The following is a 20,863-nucleotide window of genomic DNA, read 5'->3' as shown; positions in this document are numbered from 1 at the left end:
TTAAAGTGATAGAGGCCCAATTTTCAAGATCAAATTGTGAAATCAAATGTCTTTTGAGTCGTGTTTGATATAAGTAGCATTTTTATAGCTCATAAAATGGCACCATGGGCTTGAAGAATGTTACTTTCTCCCCCAACACTGAAAAAGTAAGGCACATTAAAAGTTGCAAACTGTGAGAGTTTGACGGTGGTATCCAACATCTTTGCAAATGCAAAAAAAATTGATGCAGCAAAATCTTAGCAATTTCCCTGCAGTTCCACACAGATCAGTGAATATAACCTGAACAGGATCAAATGGGGCAGCAGAGACAAAGAGGTTTATTGAAAAACACACCGAGAACATAAAACTTTCAAACAGCAGCAGCACTTACAGCTTTATGGACACATCAGAAAACAATGAGTTGGCAGTTATTTCATGTCCTAAGGTTCATTGAATAAATAAAATTTTTAATCTTCAGTTTGACATAAACTGCAAACTACACCAGGAGGCGCTGTTGCACTATGTTTTGCAATTCATAAGCTCCACTTTCCAAAGTTCCCAAACTGAACTGTTTTCTGTGGACTGAGTCTCCTCTGATGCTGTGACATCACTGAGCAGCCGCCGTGTCACGGGGAACCGTTCGCTGCTTCAGTCAGCGACTCCAGGAGCTGGAAGTAGTTGTACTTGATGTCGTACTCCATGTCATACCAAAAATTCACTGGAACCAGAAGGAAAATGGTGAGATTCCTATCAGGATAACATGTCTGTTGTCACAGAAAATCTTTTTTCAGCTGCTGTGAGAGGGAATATGGTGGATGTAGGTGGGCTGAAAATTCCATGCATAAATCTGTTATTTTCCTTCATTCCTTTTACCAGTTCCATACACTTTGTAATTCCCACTAAGTATAAGATTTAGTTGCAGGGAATAATAATTTAGTTGGAATTCCGGAGCAGGGAGAGGACAGAGCTCTTTTTTTCCCAAATGGAGTTAGAAAAATGTCTGGATTAGCCGTCCAGGCTGGAATCCACACCGTTTTACAAAACCTTCCGCTACAGCAGATGTATCACAACTAACATGATACCACCTGTCTGTCAGTCCAGTGGATTTGTCAGGAACTGACCAATCTGTGTTTTTTGTCCCAAAGTGAAAATCGGAAGCGCTGAATCTCCGACAAAGTTGTAACGATAAACCCCGGCTGGAGGCTGTGGTCAGAGATTTGGTGAAAAGTAATCAGAAAAAATAGTTGAATGTTGTCAGTGAGGAGTAACAGCTGGTTAATCATATTCAAGGTACCTACACAAGAATTATACTAATTTATTATAGTTTAGTAATTAAACAATATTGTTAAATAGTACAATTTGACAATTATTTCACTAGTCGATTAACCCAGATTAAACTGACAAATTATTTCAGCCCTGCTGTAATGTGTGACACACATTAATGTGAATGCATCACGAGTTAGACGTGATGCATTCAGGGTCTGTACCTGCGATGCAGCCGTGGGACTGCCGGACGTGGTGGAACCACAGAGATGGAAGGTACAGCATCTCTCCAGCTTTCACTGTGCAGCAAAGAGGCCGGGCTAACCGGTACTGCGGGAAGCGCTCCAGGTCCGGGTCCAGAGGGTCCAGAGGGATCCAGGGAACCTGAAGCAGAGACGGGTGGAGGGGGCGGGTGGACAAGGTGTAGCGGGTGAGTGGGGTCAGCAGAGGCACTGATGCCTTCAGTGCCTCTGCTGGACCTAAACGCACCTTGTGTGAGTCCACGTTATCGACGACCTTAAACTCACCGCCATCCTGCTCTTGGTAAACAGCTGACTGGTACAGACCTGACAGAGATGGTTACCGTGGTTACTGCAAAAGATCAGGACGGTGGTTACATCAGATGGACAGTTACCACGGCAACATTACATGACTATTTCCTGTGATCAGCCCTGAGCAAGGTCAGCCGCAAGGAGACCTAAAGATGATGTGAAGGTTTGGTGGCCAACCTTTAACTAGACCTGATGGTTCCAGCAGCTGCTTGCTGCTGGAGAGGATATGTTGTATTCACTGAGGGGAATATCTTTAGGGTTAATAGAAGGTCACTGGATAAATAGTAGTGACCACCTCTTACTGAAAACTGTGATCTTGGAGGACGGTTGTTGTAGTTACAACCAACAGGGACATTGAGAAACAGGTGGTTACTGTGGTTACCATAAGGGACGAAAGGTCGGTCAGTGGGTGGAAGCAAGATGAAGTGTTTTTCTCCAGAAATGACACAGTACAGATTCTCGTAGGGATCTTTGTGCACTGGAAAGCAAAACACAGAACAGATGAGAGCAAAAACGCAGAATCTGGACAATCGCTTCGATGGAGCAACAGGTTTTCTGCCCCGGTAAATTCTACTAAACACTCCAGAAAGTCTTAAAATGTGGCTGTTCTACATTGTCCTTCACAAATGAAGTATATTTTTCACATGAATATCAAAGACATTTGGGGCAGTCATGAAAATCAAACTGAAATCTTACTGGATGTGACAGCATTTGCCTCTCCGAGCCAAAAATTGACTGCATCTGGAGATTTCCCTGAGAGAGAGGAACAAAGACAACATCGTGACTCTTAAGCCAACAACAATAACGACACAGACGCCTGAAGTAAAACACAACTGCTGCTGAAAAGAACCCAGAAGGAGTGACTTGATTTGGATGTGATTTGCTCCTCATCCACACCAGAGGTGGCTCCTGCCTTAGCAAAACCAGGGGGCTGTCGGATCGTCCGACAAGATGAGTAAACGGAGGTCAGCAGATGCAGAGGATGTCTGGTAGTTTTGACTCATTAGACAGAATTACCAGGACTGGATGGACAGTGAGTGTACGTCCTTACAAAGGACCTGGACCCGATGTGATGGACATACAGCCCCGTTTTACTGAGGGATTCTTGTCATAGATCCCAAACGTTTTCATATCATGTCCCCAAAAGAGCACTGACCTCAGACCGGGGGCCCCTTTATACAAACCCACAGATAATGCAACAACATATGTAAAGAAACGTTAACTTTTAAAATGTTTCTATTCATTGTTAGCAGAAATGCTGCTGATTTTAGGCAGCTATTAGGGCTGTGGTGGAAAAAGTTATCAGACAACATTTTATGACTTTATTACCAGATAACATTTTCTTCTCGTCTTCCATCCAACTTTGTAGGATGCGCCTCCTGGAGGCCTGCACTTTGAAAAATAGTGCAATAGATTAAATTGCATTGGGTCTTTTTAGATTTAGAGAAATCGTATGATGGGGTGTTGAGACAGGAATTGTGATATTGCACTAGAATGCCTGAAGTGGTGTAGAAGGATCCATAGAGTGGAGCAGGTCGTGTAGGAGAGGTGTGAGACAGCAGTGAGGTGTGCTGCTGGAGGTGGACCTGCTCTGAGTCCCTTCTGGTTTGTGTCGGTGATGGAACTGACCGAGTGCTGTGCTCATCCAAGGTACGTGAGGCTCCAGGTCGTCCACTAGCTCAGGCAGCTCCTGCAGCAGGTTGGAGCACTGCTTCTGGACGTAGAACACTCCGGTTTTCTGCACCTGGAAACATTCAGTCCAGCCGAGAGTCAGAACAGTCAGAACGGGAGCAGGTTCCCGAGAGCGGGCCCTACGCTGCCTCACCGTTCCTTCTATTATGTCCAGCACAGAAGAAAAGCTCATCTGTCGTTCCTCGGGCATGACGAAGCGATCCCCCGCCACGGCATCAGCATAGCCGTTAGGAGTCACTGCCACGCTGATCACCTTTGACCCGATCTTCTCCCTGCGGACAGCAAGATCTGGGTTCAATGATCCAGTAAAGATCTGAGACTTCACACAGCAGAAGCAGATTTAACTTAGTCCTTTTCATCACAGGATCCTTCAGTGGTTTCTGAGCGAACGGAGGATCCTCGTCTCAACATGCGGAGAACTCAAGCAGAAATCCCCTGGTTTCATTGCGGACGCGTCCTTGTCACCTGAGGTATTTTGGTGTCCATCTGGACAGAGCTGGCCAATGGCTGAAGGCATTGCGGATGACGCAGGGCTTGTTGGGGCTGATCCAGTCCCGGTAGAACTGCAGCGGCTCAGGCGGTCCTTCCAAGTGTGGCACAGTTTTGTTCAGGTAAAGATCTGGTGGGTGATCAGCAGTCAGCAACCATCACAACACCTGCATAACTCATGATGACAATGAAATTGGCACATGGAGAAGAGGAGGAATGTGTCAAGAAATTAGCCTAAGATCAAAAACTAAAAAAAATACCAACAGGAATACTCTGGAGAGACAAGGATGAATGAATCCAGACAGCTGGATCAGTGATGCTGTGTTCCTCTGATCTGTCAGAGGAACCTTGTAGAATCTACTGAAGGAGGATCTGCAGCAGAAGATGCTTCAATCGATTATTGTGGCTTACTAATTCAATTAAAGTTCTACAGATCAAACTGTATTAGATATTTTTTGAACATTTATTCAGTATTGTAATAATTGAGTCCAGCTTTGTCACAGTCTTTAAGTTGCTGCTTTTTATTGACAATCAGTGCAGCCTTCAAAAATCCAACGTGGAGTTTGAAAGCAAATGTCTGAACGGTGTCAGTGAATGTTGGAGCTGTCGGTCTGTCAGCTGCAGATCCTTCTCACCGTGAGCCTCCAATGAAAACTCAACCAGCCGATCCTGAACAGACTCCATGAGGAACTCCTTCTCCCTCTCCAACCCTCACTGGTCAGACAGGAGACGTTCCGTCCAGACTGCCTGCCGCCATGATGTTTCCTGTCTTTCTCTCGCTCCCTCTCTGGTTGGACTGGTTTCCCCACAGCGCCCTCTAGCTCTGAGGAGGATCGACTGGTCCTGAGCCAAAACACGTTTCTCTTCATTTCTTTTTTTTTTTGGCTTGTCCAGATCTTGTGGAGTTCAGTTGGAAATTTACTCAAAGATAACATCGATCATTTGTGTTATTTAGTCTTTTATGAGAGAAAAACAATATGGGGGCTCATTTTCTGGATTAAATGTCCTGGCTGACCTGAAATGAAAATAGTTCAACAGGATGTGACATCACACAGAGGAATAAGGCATCATGTCTCTCTAGACTTTAAATATCAGGTATCCGTTTACAGTGCTGTCACAGTGTTTGCCCCTCACACATTTCTTGTACTTTGGCCTTTTTGTTCCACTTAAATGTTCAAGATCATAGCTGGTAATAATTTATGATTTCATTTAATATAGCAAAAAGAAACCCTTTATAATAACTACTTGTTCCATCTTTAGCAGCAACAACCTACACCAAGAGTTTTTGTTAAATGGTAATGAGTCTTTATCATCACCACTGAGGGACTTTGGCAAAGTGATTTAATTCAGACACATCAGTAGATTTCTAAAAATAAATGAGAGTTTTGCAGTAATTCTACACTGGATTTCAGTCCGTACCTTTGGCTAGGCCCTGAAAAACTTCATTTATTTCATTTCTGAGTCATTAGGATGTGGCCGTGCTGCTCACTGTGACTAAAACTTCCTGAACTAAAGGCGAGGAAATCTCCTGCAGGATTTTCTGGTAGAGAGCAACGTTGATGATTCCATCAGTCATGGCAGCTCGTCCACATCCTGAGGATGCATAGAGTAGACCAGACCCTCAGACCTCCAACACAGTGTTTGACTGTGACCACGATGTTCTGTTCCTGAAATGCTGTGTCACTTATAGGTAAGATGTAACATGACACAAACCTTCCAAAAATGTTGCACTTCTGTAAGTTTATATTTCACCAAACATCTTGGAGATCATCAAGATGTTTTTTTTTTTGGTAAACGTGAGACAAGCTGTTATGTTCTGTTAGGTTACCAGTGGTTCTTCTCATGGAGATTTCCCGGACAGTTTCTCCTTCTTATTGTTAAATCATGACCTCTGACCTTAACTCAGGCAACAGGTCTATAGATTTAGAAGTTGACCTATTTATTTATTTTTGTTCACCTTCAGAGTTTATTATCAACAAGCTCTTGGAGTAATTTAGGTTTCATACGTTCAGCTCAACTGTCTGATAAAGTTCATTCAGCAGTTATTTTTCTCATAATAAATACAATCATAATTTGAAACCTTCTTTTTGTATGTACTCATGTTATTTTCAATAGAATATTAAAATTTAATTGTTGATCTTAAGCATTTAAAGGAGATTTAAAAAAATTAAAATAAATAAAAACAGAAGAAATCTCCTGCAAATGTAACTACATTTATCTTTCATCTTCCTTATAGCAATTTTGGAATATTTCTATACCTTTTTTAAAAGAAACATAGTTATGCTTGTACTTTGCCTAATTTTGTGATCCATACTCTCCACAGGTCAGTACACACATGCAGACATTTGAACTAAGAGCGGATTTTGTTTATATTTTTACTTTTGCTCCCCAAGGAATTGCACAGTGAATATTCAGATTTGGAAGAAAACAACTAAAGTGAACATGTTGCAGCAGAATATCCGTCTGCAACCAAGAAGGAAGATTTTTAGATTTTGTCATGTATTTTGTCCTAACCTCTTCTCTTGTCTCTGTGCACGCTGTTAAAATCATAATTTTGTTTTAGTCAGTGTTTACCACACAGATGTGTAACTGAATCACCACAGGGGGCGGGCTGTGATGCAGGTAAGTGAAGCGGCTCCGTGTTTTTTCTGTTGTGGCCGCATGGTGTCGCTGTTGATCCATTAATTGCCCTCCCGGCTCCCGCTCTGCGTCCGAGCTTTGAACCTGCGGCATCCAGCAGGGAGGCTGCGCGGTTCATGCATTTATTTGCAGCGCTTGGCATTGATTGGAGCATTAAACCTGCAGCGCCAACAAAGCTAATGATTCTCCTGCTTGTTTTGAACAGAAACACCGCAGCTAGTTCTCCCGTTTCCACTCAATCTTTCTGCTTGTATCGATTTGATCAACAGACAAACAACTTTCCAAACCTTCTAGAATAAGTTTTTAAAAAAATCTTTTGTGAATTACTGCAGTGTAATTCAGATCCCATCCGAGCCGAATGAAGGAGAATCCTTTTAGTCGTGTTATTCCTGGTTTCTAATGTTTTTTTAAACCAAAGTTTTAAAGCATGAACCTCAGAAAGGTCCAAGTCAATCTGCGGAGGGAAGAATCTGTTTCCCTCAACGAAACAAATGTTCACAAAACCCCGCAGAGATTTCACGGCATCAGCTGTTTGTGTGCTTATGTATTACTGAAATAAAGTAACCTTTGTAATTAAAATGGATGGTTATTATTACTGTTGTTAAAGGAAATAAATAAATAAATAAGAATTCATGCTCGCCACAGATTTCCTGCCCTGTTTTCGTTCAGGCCTTGTGGATTCACTGCTTTGAAATTTGTTCGGCTTCAAAATGATGTTTTGGCTCAAACTGAGCTGCGGATCGAATCCAGTCGATCTCTTCCTGTATTAAACAGACTGGGTCTGATCCTGTTGGTTCCTTTTGGCCATTAAAGGGAAAGTTTCTGCTTATTGTTCAGAAAGTTTCCAGGTGCGTTAAAACGCCGCGTCAGACAGCGACTGTCTGCGTTTTCTGATTCACTGATTGATTTATTTTGTTTATTTTTGCGGTTAATCAGGAAACAAACGTGATGAAACCAGCGAAGCAGCAAACATCCCCCCTGTCCACGTCACCAGGATGAACTTAGAGCCAGTATTGTTGACGCTGTCAAAATTCAAATTCATTTCAAAATAAACGTGGCGGCATTACAGATAAATAAACCCCTCTGAGTAACTCTAACAACAAACCAAAATGCTGCGGATGTTTCCAGGAAAATCCAAATGAATTACACCACAACATGTTTCTGTTTTATTTCTTATTTGTAACTTATTTTTTGGAAATGCTTCTTCTTCGATCCTGAAAGAAGAACAAATATTTTGTTAAAATAACAGAGCGTCAGTTCAAGCGCAGATGTTGTAAAAAAAAAAAAAAAAAAAAAAAAAAAAGCAACAACAAACATTGTTGTGAAAATATGTCAGAATCGGAAATAATGATTTAAAGACAAAACGTGAGAAGTTGAAAGTGGGAACAGTTGGTCGGTGAGTTCAGAGGTCAGCCTGAAAATGAAATGAAATGAATTCCCATGTTTATGTATTTGCGTCAGTTTAAAATTTAATACGATTTTAAAGACGGATTAATATTTTCAAATAAGTAAAATCTCAAAACAGATTAAATAAAAACATTTTTTTATGCAAATAACAGTGTGATTTTTAAAAAGCCCTTCAGGTCCCGGGAGCATCAGAGTTGATATGAGTCAGAAATATTTTCTTTATGAAAACTTACAGCATCCGGTCCCTTCAGATACTAAAGGGTCTGAACTTCTCTTAGAACAAAACAATTCCCCTTAAGGTAAAAATAATACATCTTAAGGAACTTCCCAAAAAATTCCTTGATTCATAAAATTCTGCTGAAAATGACAGATCTCATCATTATTGTGCTGTACAGATTTTATATTTATATTTTTTGCATGGGAAAATCAACAAGCTTGTTTACATTAATTTCATCTTAATTTTATTGGACTCATTTTGTTTTACTGTTTCTTAATAATTAATAAAATTCCCGGTTTTATTATTAGGTTTTGATTATTAAGAAAGTTAACTATGTTTTAGTGAGCAACATTTCAGGTGTGACTCAAGTGTTGCTGGATTTTTTTTCTTTTTTTTTTAAAGGGCAGGTCAAAGGTCAAAGGGACTACAGAAGGGCCCTGTGAGCAGATGTTACTGTTAGGTCATGTGAGTTAAATTAACATGAGTCCTGTTGAGACCAATCACTGACCACTGGCCATAATAACACACACACACACACACACACACACACACACACACACACACACACACACACACACACACACACACACACACACACACACACACACACACACACACACACTATCTTGTTCATTAACCACACTCTGCAAACTTTAAGCAGTTTTCAGAAGAAGTTCTCTTTCTATAACAGCAATCCAACATGGCTGCCATGTGTGAAAAGCCTCAATAGCTTTGTGTGCAAAACTCTATTTTATTTTACACTAACGCCGAAAATACATAATTTCGTAATCACCGTGCTTCTGTTAAATAAGAATTGCAATTAAAATCACACGTGAAAAAGTTTGTTCACGTAATAAGCCATTAAAAAATCACCACAATCTCCAGACACTACTTCCTGTTGTCTTCTTCTTCTTGAGTTCTGCCATAGGCTACATCCGGTTGTTGATCATGTGTCTCATGTGACGCAAAAAAGTGATTTCATTTCCAATGTCAGCCAGAAAAAAATCCCTTCTCATCCTAGTGCCAAAAACCTTGTCAAAATTGTGCAACCATAAGTTTAATGGAAACGCAGATAGAGATAACTGCAGTGAACTGTTGGTAACTGCACAGCCTCCGTGCTGAACAGGTTCTGCTACTGGATGAACACAGACAGAAACAGGTTTTTATCGGCTTGTTCAGTGAACTGGAGTTGGACTGCTCGCTCATCACAACAACACACTGCTCCCTGCGGTTTTCTGGCGTGCAGCTGGAATATGAACACTCTCCTATGAAGTCATTCCAAGATCTAAGTCTTGAACTTCTTGTCAAAGCAAAATACAGCATCACAACATCGTCAATTAAAATCTTAATCAAATCCTAGAAATATGATCAACATAAAAAGGATGAAACGCCCTGTGTCAGCTATATGTAGCCCATCAGATTTTCATTAGTTTCAAAAATGATTTGAGTCCAACACGCAAACACACAACACATCCCTCACTCTGTAGTAACATGAAGACAAGTGAAAAAGTTTGTGACACATCAAGTAAATACATCAAGTCCTGGAATTTTTTCTAAAATTCTTCAGGTCTGATTTTTAAAAAGTGCTTTCAATAGTTGAAGTGGCTCAATTGTAATTTAAAAAGCATTTCTAAATATAGATTTTCTACACCTGTAAATCCAACAAAATATCCGCATTAAGGCTGGAAACCAGCTGCAATCTGTAAGAGCAGCCAGAGGAAGCGCTCAGTCCACTGACTCCTTAGAAACCACAGGGATCCCTCTCGGCTTTGTCAGGTTGGATGTTTTACTTTGTGCTTTTCTTCTCCATTTCTAACTGGAGGGGGGGTGGAGGTGGAGGGGTTCCTGGTTTGAGCTGACCAGTGATGATTAGCCACAAACTCAGACGTGTTCCTGCTAAAGCAAACATCTGTGTTTCAGGGGAAAACAGCAGATGGTGAAAACATGTTGCCTCACATCCATCACAAGCACAACTTCCACCAAAACATGGAGGACTGCTGCTTTGCTTCACCTGTAAAGGTTTAATGAGGAGAGTAAATCTACGCACATGGACTTGAGCTTTGTTTTTGTTTGAGATCGGTATTCCCTTGGAGGTCAAAGGTCAATTTTATATTCATTTCTATTAGTGGTTGTGATAAATAGAATTGGACCTGGATCTTTTCTAAAGGAACTCTGAGTGGCACCGACCTCCTTCAGGACGTCATGAAAACCCCATCAAAGGATCAAATATAATTTTTTGCGTTAATGAGTGATGATGCCCTTTTTATGTCATTTAAATTGTTTTCATTCAGGCTGAAAAGGTGAACATGTGTTAGCATGGCTCAACTTTTAATCACAATCGCTTGTTGTCAGCATGAGGCAAAAACAGATCATATTTAATATAGTTCTAAAGTTGTGCTTAGCTGCGTCTCCTCTTAGTTTTTAACAAAGCTTTATAGTTTCATATCTTGAAGAAATCAATTTTTGAGCAAATTTGTGTTGTTATTTTTTTTGTTGAGTTGAAAATGTAAACATAGCTAAAATAAATATGGAAAAGATTAAGAGTCAATTATGTCTGGTATTGTGTGATAATCTTGAATCTGATATTTGAAATAAAATAAAAATAAAATAAAATAAATGTCACTTTCAACCATCGGAACCAGAAAGGAACCAGGTTCAGGTCCAATCCAGACCCAGGAGAGTTTCTGAATGAATCCTGCAGGTTGCTTTGATCCAAACTCCACCGAACAACCTGATGAGGTGCAGATTTGTTTTTGTGTGAATCAGTAAAAAATGATTGAGAGTCTGTTTGAGACGGACAGGTTCTGATTTCAAGCCTTTTTATTCCCTCCTGGATTTGATTGGACCTTTTACTGTGAGTCAGTCCTGCCTTTTCCTCTGACCATCTGAACACTTTGAGGTCTGAATGTTCCCTCCACATGCAGCCAGCTCACAGGCTTCAGAGGGCCAAACATAAATGAACCAAGCCTTTGTTTAGTTAAAATCCTTGAACTTGTCAAAGATTCTCTTAATATTAGATGATTATTGTCAGATATTACACAGTGCTATTACAGTAGAGATAGGACAATGTGAAATAAAATTCAGAAAACAATCCGAACTGGTATTAGGTCCAGATAACAGTTCTTATTGAATATTTTGGGTCGTGTGTGAACGCAGCCTCTCCTCCGCCTCCTGCAGGATCCAGCAGCTCAGCGATCCGTCCTGAGCCACCAGGAAGCAACACAAAGGGACAGAACAACCCATGGAGTTATCTTCAACAACAACAACAACAACAACAACAACAACAACACAACAACAACAACAACAACAACAACAACAACAACAACAACAACAACAACAACAATAATAATAATTACAAATATTCACAAAAAAATTTACGCGCGGCTTTTCATGCAATAAAAAAGAGAGAAAAAAAACCATTGAAGAATTCTGATGTTTTTTCTGCGCAGCCGCTGAAGTTGCGCAATAAACCAGAACAATTATCTACCTTGTTAGGAAAAAAGAAAAGAAAAGAAAAGAAAAGAGAGAGAAAAGAAACCGAAAGCAAGGGAAATCCACAAACACGCGATGAACATCAGTTATCAAGATAGTTATTGACCACAAAATATATCACGTGACAATACCTAAATAAATAAATAAATGTAAAAACATTTAGAAGTTTAATAAAAATATTCATTCACACACATATATTATATTTATATCACATAAAATTCCATTGTGTTTCAGGTTCTCACTGGTGACCTGTTTTGAAGCTGTTTTGAAGCTTCACTGTTTTAAAATCAAGTGGATTGAGATGTCTTCATAAAGACGCGTTGCTCGTGCAGAATGGCCGCCAGCCTCTAACAGGTTCACCCAGCTGTTCCGCGGCTCGGAGCTGCTGTTGAGATTTGAAACTTTGAACGATGTTCTGCAACAGAGACGATGAGCAGAGTTCCGCGAGGAGGAGCTTGGTGTGTTTCTATTTGGGTAAGCTGTGAGTGAGGCTGGCCCTTGTGGCAGGAACATGGTGTCTGTGCGCTAAAACGCTCCGCTTCTCTGACCCATTTCTTGCCTTTGACACGGAGCGCGGTGATGCTGGGGGCCAGCTGTGAGGGATCCTGGCAGGAGCCGCTTGGCTCGTTGTGGAATTATTGTGAAACATTTCGGAGCAGTTTGACTCACTTTGCGGCCTGTGTGAAGCGGTGACGCGCTCATGTGATCCCGGCCTGTAAAGCATGAACCAAAACCCGCTTGAAGATAAAATAATAATAATAATAATAAAACACCCCCAGACTGACAGAATGTGTCAGTCTAGTTTTGTAGTTTAGTCAGGCCTCTGTCTTGTCCCGGTTTAATTTCAGCGACCCTCGGCGCGTCTTCATTATCTCCGGTTCTAAATGAGCAGATTCTGTTTTTCCTCCACTTGTGTTTGTTTGGTGAAACGATCCTCCGGCAGGAGGAAGGTAGGAGTGAAACAGCCGACTGATATGCAACTCTTTCCGCCTCCCTGCTGCATATTTCACGCTCATTTTACAGGATGCACGTTTTTTTTTTTTTCCCTGAAACACACTTCGTGTTTATGTCTGCTGCAACCCCCCCCCCCCCCGTCCGTCCGTCCCTCCACCACCAACCCCCTCTGCGTGTCCTGACCGTGTCCGTGTCCGTGCCCTCCGGACTCCCTCTCTGTTTATTTTCTCTCAGAGATGGGATGTAAACAGTTTTGCAGACGCCTAAGGGGCAAATATTTGAATCGAAGGAGTGTAAATGTGAGGAGCGGCGAGGATTTGGGTTGACGCATGCACGGTGCGCGCTTCCAACTCCAGTTTAGGTGGAGGGAGGGGGGTGAAGAGAGTGAGGGGGGTGGAGGGATGGATCAGTGTTGATGGGGCGCTGCAAAAAGTTTTCCATCGTCCTGCCAGCGTCGTTTTTCTTCAAGGTGTCAGAAAAGTTCAGGGTCATAGCGGGAAGCGATTGCGCTTATTTTGTCGAAGGTGTAAAATTTCCATCTTCTCATAGGATGCAAGCCGGAGTGGAAAATATGCATCAAGAGAAATGAAATAAATAAATAAATAAATAAATAAATAAATAAATAAATAAATAAATAAATAAATAAACGTATATAATCATCGCTAAACAAACAGTTTCGGGTTGTTTCATCCATTCTCCTGCAGCCTGGAGAGATTTCCTGGAGCCGCTTGGCATTTTTTGCAGCGGGCCAGTTATTGGCGGATGTGCGTGTTTCTCCGCGCGTCGTGATTGGCTGAGCGCTCAGTGGACGCCTTAATGTTTAATACTAATGTTCCCCTGGTTGGCTGAGGACTGGGAAGGTCCAACCAATGTTTTTCACTTGCTTTAGTGGCTGCGGCTCCCTAATTAATTGCAGCTATCTGTCTCCTATCGATGTGTGTGTACATGTGTGTTGTGTGTGTTTCCCCTTTTCTCCCCAAACCGAACATGAAATAGTTTGTTGGGCTATACTTTCTTTCTTCCTTTCTAATCCCCCCTTCCTTCCTTCCCGTCCTGGTTCGCTGGTGGAGACCGGGAGGACCGAAACCCAGCTGTGTTCGCCGCCCGCCGCTGCTCGCCGCCGGTTCCCCCCTCACTGCTCGGTGATGTTGGACATGGGAGAGCGCAAAGAGGTGAAGATGATTCCCAAATCGTCGTTCAGTATAAACAGTTTGGTGCCGGAGGCCGTGCAAAGCGACAACAACAACAGTCACCACCACCACCACCACCCACCACCAGAACCAGAACCAGAACCAGAGCCAGCACCGAGTTGTTGGTCCGGATGACGCCGAGCAGAAGGCGCCTCTCCCGGCCTCGCAGCCGGACGTCAAAGCTGACCCGAAAAGTGAGTCGCTGAACCCGGAGAGCTGCCCGGAGGAGAAGCAGGAGGAGAAGAAGGACGGGAAAGAGGGAGAGAAGGACGGAGAGAAGAAAAGTGGCAAGTACGAAAAACCTCCTTTCAGCTACAACGCTCTAATAATGATGGCTATCAGGCAGAGTCCGGAGAAGCGGCTCACTCTCAACGGCATCTATGAGTTCATCATGAAAAACTTTCCGTATTACCGGGAGAACAAGCAGGGCTGGCAGAACTCCATCAGACACAACCTCAGCCTCAATAAGTGCTTTGTCAAGGTACCTCGGCACTACGATGACCCCGGGAAGGGAAACTACTGGATGCTGGATCCCAGCAGCGACGACGTCTTCATCGGTGGAACCACTGGGAAGCTCCGCCGGCGCTCCACCACGTCACGGGCCAAACTGGCTTTCAAGCGCGGTGCCCGGTTGACCTCCGGGCTGACCTTCATGGACCGGGCCGGTTCCTTATACTGGCCGATGTCCCCCTTCCTCTCCCTGCACCACCCGCGGGCCGCCGGTGCTCTCGGCTACAACGGGACCTCGTCGGGATACCCGGGCCACCCGATGTCCTACAGCAGCATGCTGACGCAGAACATGAGCAATAACCACTCATCGTTCCCATCGTCCAACGGGCTCAGCATGGACCGGCTGGTCGGTGGGGACCTCCCCTACGCGACGCACCACCTGACGGCGGCGGCCCTGGCGGCCTCGGCGGTGCCCTGCGGCCTCTCTGTGCCTTGCTCCGGGGCCACTTATTCATTAAACCCGTGCTCGGTGAACTTGTTGGCCGGACAGACGAGTTACTTTTTCCCCCATGTCCCACACCCGACCATGAGCTCACAGACCGGCGCCGGAGGCGGCGGCTCGTTGCAGGCTGCCCGGGCTTCGGCTTCCAATTCCCCGCAGGCTCCGTCCTCTTCCTCGCTGCCATGTGACACTCTTAGGCCGGCTTTGTCCGGCTCTCTACCCGCCTTCTCCTCGGGACTTTCCGGGGGTTTGTCTGACTATTTCACACATCAGAACCAGGGGTCAACTTCTAACCCGCTCATACACTAACTCCCCCCCCCATCCCCTGAACCTCATCCATCCATCCATCCATCCATCCATCCATGAAGGAGTGAAAATCTCAAAATGATTGGAACACTAACGTGATCGTTTTTAACACTGAACATTTAAGATGTAAAAAAAATATGACAAATTATTATAAACTACTACCTATTATAGAAAAAAGAAGAGAGACTGCAAAACAAAAAAGAGCAGCACTGAGAAACTCACAGAAAGCAGCACTGACATTTCCAGGTATTCTTTTTGTTTTTAATATTATTATTATTATTATTATTATTATTATTATTATTACTATTATTACTATGGTTTATTCTTCTCCATGTTCTTCTCGTTGTTGCTGTGCCCCATCTCCTCCTGCAGTTTTAATTTCTGTGTACATAATGTGTGTTTCTTAGTGTCCGGGGTTTGTCTTCTGTATAATAATGTCAGTCAGTGACGTGCAATGTGATCTGAGATAAGAAGCGGAGAGAATGATGAGAACGCAGCTCGTTTTCCTTGTCTTGTTGGAGGAGGCAAGTTTTTTTTATATATATATTAGAATGAGTATTTAAATTAGTTGTTTTATTAAAGATAGTGTAATAATAATAATAATAATAATAATAATAATAATAATAATAATAATAATAATAATAATAATAATTTGCCTTCATGTCTCAGTACCATGCTGGTTAGAATAAAAGCGGGGAAAAGTGATTTTTTTAAGCTGAACGTTCTTTAAAGCTGAACGTTCTTCTCCATTCATTCATTGCCTGGTTTTAAAAACTGCTGACGCGCTTTTTATAGACCAAAGAATCTGTTCCATATGAAGTCAGTATTGTGCTGTATATTCCGAGGCCTGCTGAGGGCGGAATGAAGGAGAGACTCAAATCCTCCGTCACTGCAGAAAATGTCCCTTTAAACGAGATTTTTATCGCGTCCTTTAGGTTGTTTGAATTATCACTTAGACTTTTTTTTTATTATTATTATTATAAATTTTTGTTATTTCAGCAGCTGTTGGTGTCGCTGGAGGAATTTAATTTTCAGTCAAATAAAAAATATAAAAAAAGATCGGGCATTATTTTTCGGATTGAAGAGTTGCGCTTTTCGGCGTTGCGACTTTGTGCGTAAATGTCTCGTTTTGTGGAAGATTTTCCGCAGTGAAGCTTTGCCATGGAAACGTGATTGCCCGTTTGAAAAACAACAACAAACAAAACGCAGACGTTCACGATTCTTTTTCTTCTTGTTTTTGTACAATTAGTAAAAAGAAAAAAAAAGAAAAAAAGATCATCTTTGTAATTTGACTTTGTTTTGTTTTAGAAAAGGAGGAACGCTGTAAAAAAAATCCCGTTTGTTTAACAAAAGAAATTCTGCCTTCTGATCTAATAGGCTCCTATTTGGAATGATTGTCTTTTAATTGTCGCCTCTAAAACAATTTTTCATGGTTGTGATACTGTTGTGGTCTTCTTCTTATTACCGTGTTTGTCGCTTATAAAAATAAAAAAAGAAAAAAAAAGAAAAAATGTTTTAATCCTAAAAAAGCACAAATAAAAGAATAGGTTACATTCATAACTAACGTAATTCCCTCTGTCTCTTCTTTACTGCTCCATATGAAACAACAGAGTGATCTCCACCTGTTTCTGGGCTCCAGGTTGAATGCTGACGCGCATTTCTCCGGGTTCTGGGTTTGCGCTGCGCTGCGCTGCGCTGCGCTGCGCTGCAGAGCTTGATTCGGGGCCCCTGCTGGCAGCAGAGCCCTGGTGCTGAAGTGTCTGCGAGTCTTTTATTGTTTCAGAGCGTCACATTCTGTCCGTTTGAGCGGTGAAACATTAGGCGCTGCAGGCTGCGCCGCTTTGCTTTGTGTGCATCGGTATCTGCGCTCCAATCTCAGCGGAGCCGCACTTCTGTCCACGTTTTTCCGCTGCGGTGAAAAACGTCCGGATGATTGATGATTATTTTTCGGAGCGATTAATCTGAGCGTGGTGTCGCTGAATGCCGTGATCCTCGCTGCTTGTTCCGGTGTTGCTTTTTTTTTTTTGTTTTGTTTTTTTCTCGTTGCTTTGCAGAACACAAACAATCCGGAGAAGTTCGGACTCATTCAGATTGGTTCCCCAGAGTGATGTTCTCCATTCACTGTTTACTTTAAAGGCAGCTGCTATATGATCCCGGGGTGAGTGCTTTCTGCAGAGCTGTTGAAATGTGCTTTTGTTGAAGTTAGAACTTCAGAACCTGCATTAAAAGAAAACATATAGAGAAAGAAAAACTGGGAGTTCTCCTAAATTCACATGTTTTGTGTATTCTCGAGGCCGGACGCCAAATCTCCATTTTTTTAATTTTTTTTTTTTTGTCTTTCATGCTGGAGGACCTGAAGCATATCACGGCTTTGTTTGGGTTCTGCTGTGGTTCTTTATCTCATGCTAACTGCGAAATGAAAACAAACAAATAATAATAATAGTAATAATAATAAACCCATCCAAAACAAAGCATACAGGATGTTGGATGGTTCTATGATTTGAAGCTGCTGGACTTGTGTGGTTTGGTGAGGAACCTTCATCCTGCGTGTCTTTGTTAAACGGCTCCGGAAGGTTTTACAAACACACCGCAACGGCTGATTTAGAGCCTAATGTTTGGATATTTTTAAACGACTTAATTTTATATAAAAAATTCTCTCACTTCTATCTCATTGTGAAGGTAAATTTGCAGGATGTCTGGTTTGTTTCTGCTGCAGCTTTTGGGAGGAAAAGCTGCTGCTGCTGCTGCTGCTGCAGCAGCTGCAGCAGAGACTCTGCAGCTTTGGACTTGATTTCTGGGAAATTTCATTTTTGAACTTTTTCACGCTTGTCTCAGATTTTGCTGGTGTCTTTCTCAGCGGTATCTTTTATTTTCATTCATTTATTTATTTTTTAAATCTCTTTACTCCTGACTGTCGGGAGTTGCTCCTGCGCGGATCAAAACATGAGTTTAGGTTTAGTTTCTGGTTCTGGTTTTTGTTCTCGCGACCACACGCTTTCTGTCAAATTCACCTGTTGATAAATAAATAAATACATAAATAAATGAAAGAAATTTAACTTGTTGTATAATAATAATAATAATAATAATAATAATAATAATAATAATAATAATAATAATAATAATAATAATAATAATAATAATAATAATAATAATAAATAATAATAATAATTATTATTATTATTAAAAAGTCCTATTATCATGTAATATAATTAATAGTAATTAAAAAGGTTAGTGTTAATATAGTTTTTAATTTGTGATGTTTCTGTAGTTCACTGGCGTTGGTCTGAAATAAAGTTAGCAATAAATCAAAACACACATGCATGTGACCTGAGGACACAAATGCATCGCTGCTCGGTCAGGATGTGCAGCAAATATCTGCTCAGTCTGTGAACCTGCAGCTCAGTGCAGTTCGGATGTTGCGGCTCATCCTGCAGGCAGCGCGCTGTCCGCGGACGCAGCGCATGGAGTGCAGGTTGATCTGCCCCCTCCTCCACCTGTTGTTGAGCTGCGTGGTTTCAGGCAGGTTCTGGTCGGTTCTGGATGAGCTGAATTTGGTTCTTTTACAGCTGGAAGCGGGTCTAAATCCGTTGCGCAAGAGGAACGTTTAGGTGAAGTTTGTGGCTCTGTTCGGATAGAATAGTTGGAGTTACTTTGTGCTGCAGCAGGGAGGTCTGATTTGTTTTTTTACTGCTTTATCAGCTAATAAAAAATGCAGTAAAGGATAAAAAAAAAATACCAGATTGATTAAAATAACGGGTCATTTCAGAGGTTTCTTACATTCAGAGTCTGATGTGTTTTAATGGTTATTATAACAGATTATTGATGCGTTTCCTGATATAAATCTTCATCAAGATACCTTATTTATTTATTTATGTTATTAAGGAATGAAATAAAACATTACATTCTATTTTACACATTTTGAAAAAAGAAACACATTTCTCCCAGAAGCTCCAGTAGTTTTAATTTTTTATTTTGTGTGTGTGTGTGTGTGTGTGTGTGTGTGTGTGTGTGTGTGTGTGTGTGTGTGTGTGTGTGTGTGTGTGTGTGTGTAATGTTTAGCTGTCACATAAACCAAAAGATCACCGTTTCAATGCACTCGTGTCCTGAGATTCTGGCAAAATAGAAAAATGTAAAGTGAATATTGGAAATTACACTGAGGTGTTGCCGTTGTCATGGTTTCCAGATAGAGCGCTTTTAATTGATGTTTTAACATTTGGCAAACGTGCAGAAAACGCAAAAAAAAAAAAAAAAAAAAAAAAAAGAAAAAAAAAAACGAATCAGTGCTAAACAGGCTTACTGAAACCTTTTCTACAAAAATAAATGAATAATTGGATTTTTTTATTTCCTCATAATCAGAATGGTTCTGGAATCTCCTGTCGCGTGCAGCTGTAAAAATAAGAATCAAGCAAAAACGCTGAGTGGATTAAAAGTCCCATGAGTTATTCATTACTGCTCACTGGTTTGATATTTGAAGTCCCCAAATCTCAATTAAAAATGAACATTTTCCGTCACTTGTAACCATTTTATTTTCTTTTTAAAGATTCATACTGCAAAACAGCAAACTGTCTAAATGGCTTCAGCTCAGTATTTAGCTGAAAGTCCTAAACTGTGCTGCAGACCTGAGATCATCTTGATCTGTTTATATAGAAAACCCAGGAAACATGGAAACTTCAATTTAAAAATGTGTTTTAACAGCAAGGTTTCTGGAATTTCAAATGATTTATGATAAACATCAAAACAAAAGGAAGAAAAAAAGTAACAGTGATAAAACAATATTTTAAAAAATGTCAATGAATTAAACGCAAACACTGAAATTGAAAGAACTGATAATTAAAATAATTGTGCTTTGTGTGTCGCTGTAAGAACAAGTACAAGAAAAGATTTGTTTTCGTATCAAATGTAGGAAAAATACAAAATGCTTCAACTGAATTGATATATTGATATATTTATCGATGGTCGCTTGTTCTGGCTGGCGCATGGACAGCCCAGTAAGATGTGAGAACAGAACCGTCTAATGGGTCTGTTCTCTTCAGTCTGTGGTTTCTAATCTGGGCTCAGTTCTCTGTGTTAGCAAACTGAGTCCAGTCCAAACCAGGAGATACCTGCTGAAGCATCACAAATATCCAACCTGTCTCTCTCTATCTCTCTCTCTGTCTCTCTCTCTCTGTTGCTCTCTCTCTCTCTCTCTGTTTCTCTCTCTCTATTTCTTTTTCTTTTTAAACCTCTCAGACCTGTCCAGTGGATCTCTGCACCTTGTAGACATTTTTTCTGTGACTGTCAGGAGTTCCTACACTGTGAATCAGTCTAAGACCCAGAGCAGAGCGGAGGCATCAGCGTCCAGTGATTTAGTAAATCTGATTATCAGCTCAGGCCAGGCTCTCAATGTGCAGAAGTTAAATTCCGTTTCGGAGTCGATTCCTAAAGTGTGAACCTGTGAAGTCTGCAGCTGCAGCAGATGTTTTGGCTCGGAGGGTTTGATTGTCTGATATGATACAACAACAAAGACAGACTTTCAGCAGCAATTTGTTCGCTTCCTAGAGGAAGACTGCGAGCAGAACGAGTCCAACTGTAATGCAAGAAGCAGCCCAACAATGGAGCTGCCGTGCAACCCAATCTCTGTCAGCCTGATGCTATCTGCCCCATGTTAAATGGGGTGACCAGCAGTCAAAAGACAAAGGAGCAACAGAAGGACCAAAGGGGGGGTGGGGTGGAGGACTAACTTTACTCTCTC

General features: G+C 41.5%; 2 protein-coding genes across 3 annotated transcripts; one reads left to right on the top strand and one right to left on the bottom strand.

Annotated features, from left to right (window-relative positions):
* Positions 1-300: 300 nt before the first annotated feature.
* Positions 301-4,746, bottom strand: jmjd7 (jumonji domain containing 7). Of its 2 annotated transcripts, none has more exons than XM_055057206.1 (9): positions 4,610-4,746; positions 3,951-4,104; positions 3,619-3,757; positions 3,423-3,537; positions 2,490-2,546; positions 2,176-2,271; positions 1,732-1,808; positions 1,467-1,626; positions 301-697 (listed from the first exon to the last, which is right to left on the bottom strand). In XM_055057206.1, exons 1-9 carry the CDS (start codon positions 4,656-4,658, stop codon positions 606-608), a joined length of 939 nt encoding a protein of 312 aa, XP_054913181.1. In that variant the 5' UTR covers positions 4,659-4,746; the 3' UTR covers positions 301-605. The 2 variants fall into 2 exon arrangements, with proteins under 2 accessions (XP_054913181.1, XP_054913182.1); XM_055057207.1 differs by having other exon boundaries at positions 1,770-1,808.
* Positions 4,747-13,740: 8,994 nt separating this feature from the next.
* On the top strand, positions 13,741-16,701 carry foxg1a (forkhead box G1a). Its single transcript, XM_055057204.1, is given in 2 exon segments — positions 13,741-13,967; positions 13,969-16,701. Coding segments are annotated over 2 exon segments (1,305 nt in total). The 5' UTR covers positions 13,741-13,829; the 3' UTR covers positions 15,136-16,701.
* The last annotated feature ends 4,162 nt before the right edge of the window (positions 16,702-20,863 follow it).

The sequence above is a fragment of the Poeciliopsis prolifica genome, unplaced genomic scaffold (genome assembly GCF_027474105.1).
Source record: "Poeciliopsis prolifica strain line A6 unplaced genomic scaffold, Auburn_PproV2 SCAFFOLD047, whole genome shotgun sequence".
Classification (NCBI taxonomy): Eukaryota; Metazoa; Chordata; class Actinopteri; order Cyprinodontiformes; family Poeciliidae; genus Poeciliopsis; species Poeciliopsis prolifica.
The sequence above is the reverse complement of the archived record's forward strand: the minus strand, read 5'-3'. Positions and strand labels throughout refer to the sequence as shown.

Coding starts and splice junctions, on each gene's coding strand:
- jmjd7 (XM_055057206.1), bottom strand. CDS start 4,658: ATGGAGTCTGTTCAGGATCGGCTGGTTGAGTTTTCATTGGAGGCTCAC. Junction 3,538..3,618: donor TGGACATAATAGAAGGAACG/GTGAGGCAGCGT, acceptor GAATGTTTCCAG/GTGCAGAAAACCGGAGTGTT. Junction 1,627..1,731: donor ATAACGTGGACTCACACAAG/GTGCGTTTAGGT, acceptor TCTCTGCTTCAG/GTTCCCTGGATCCCTCTGGA.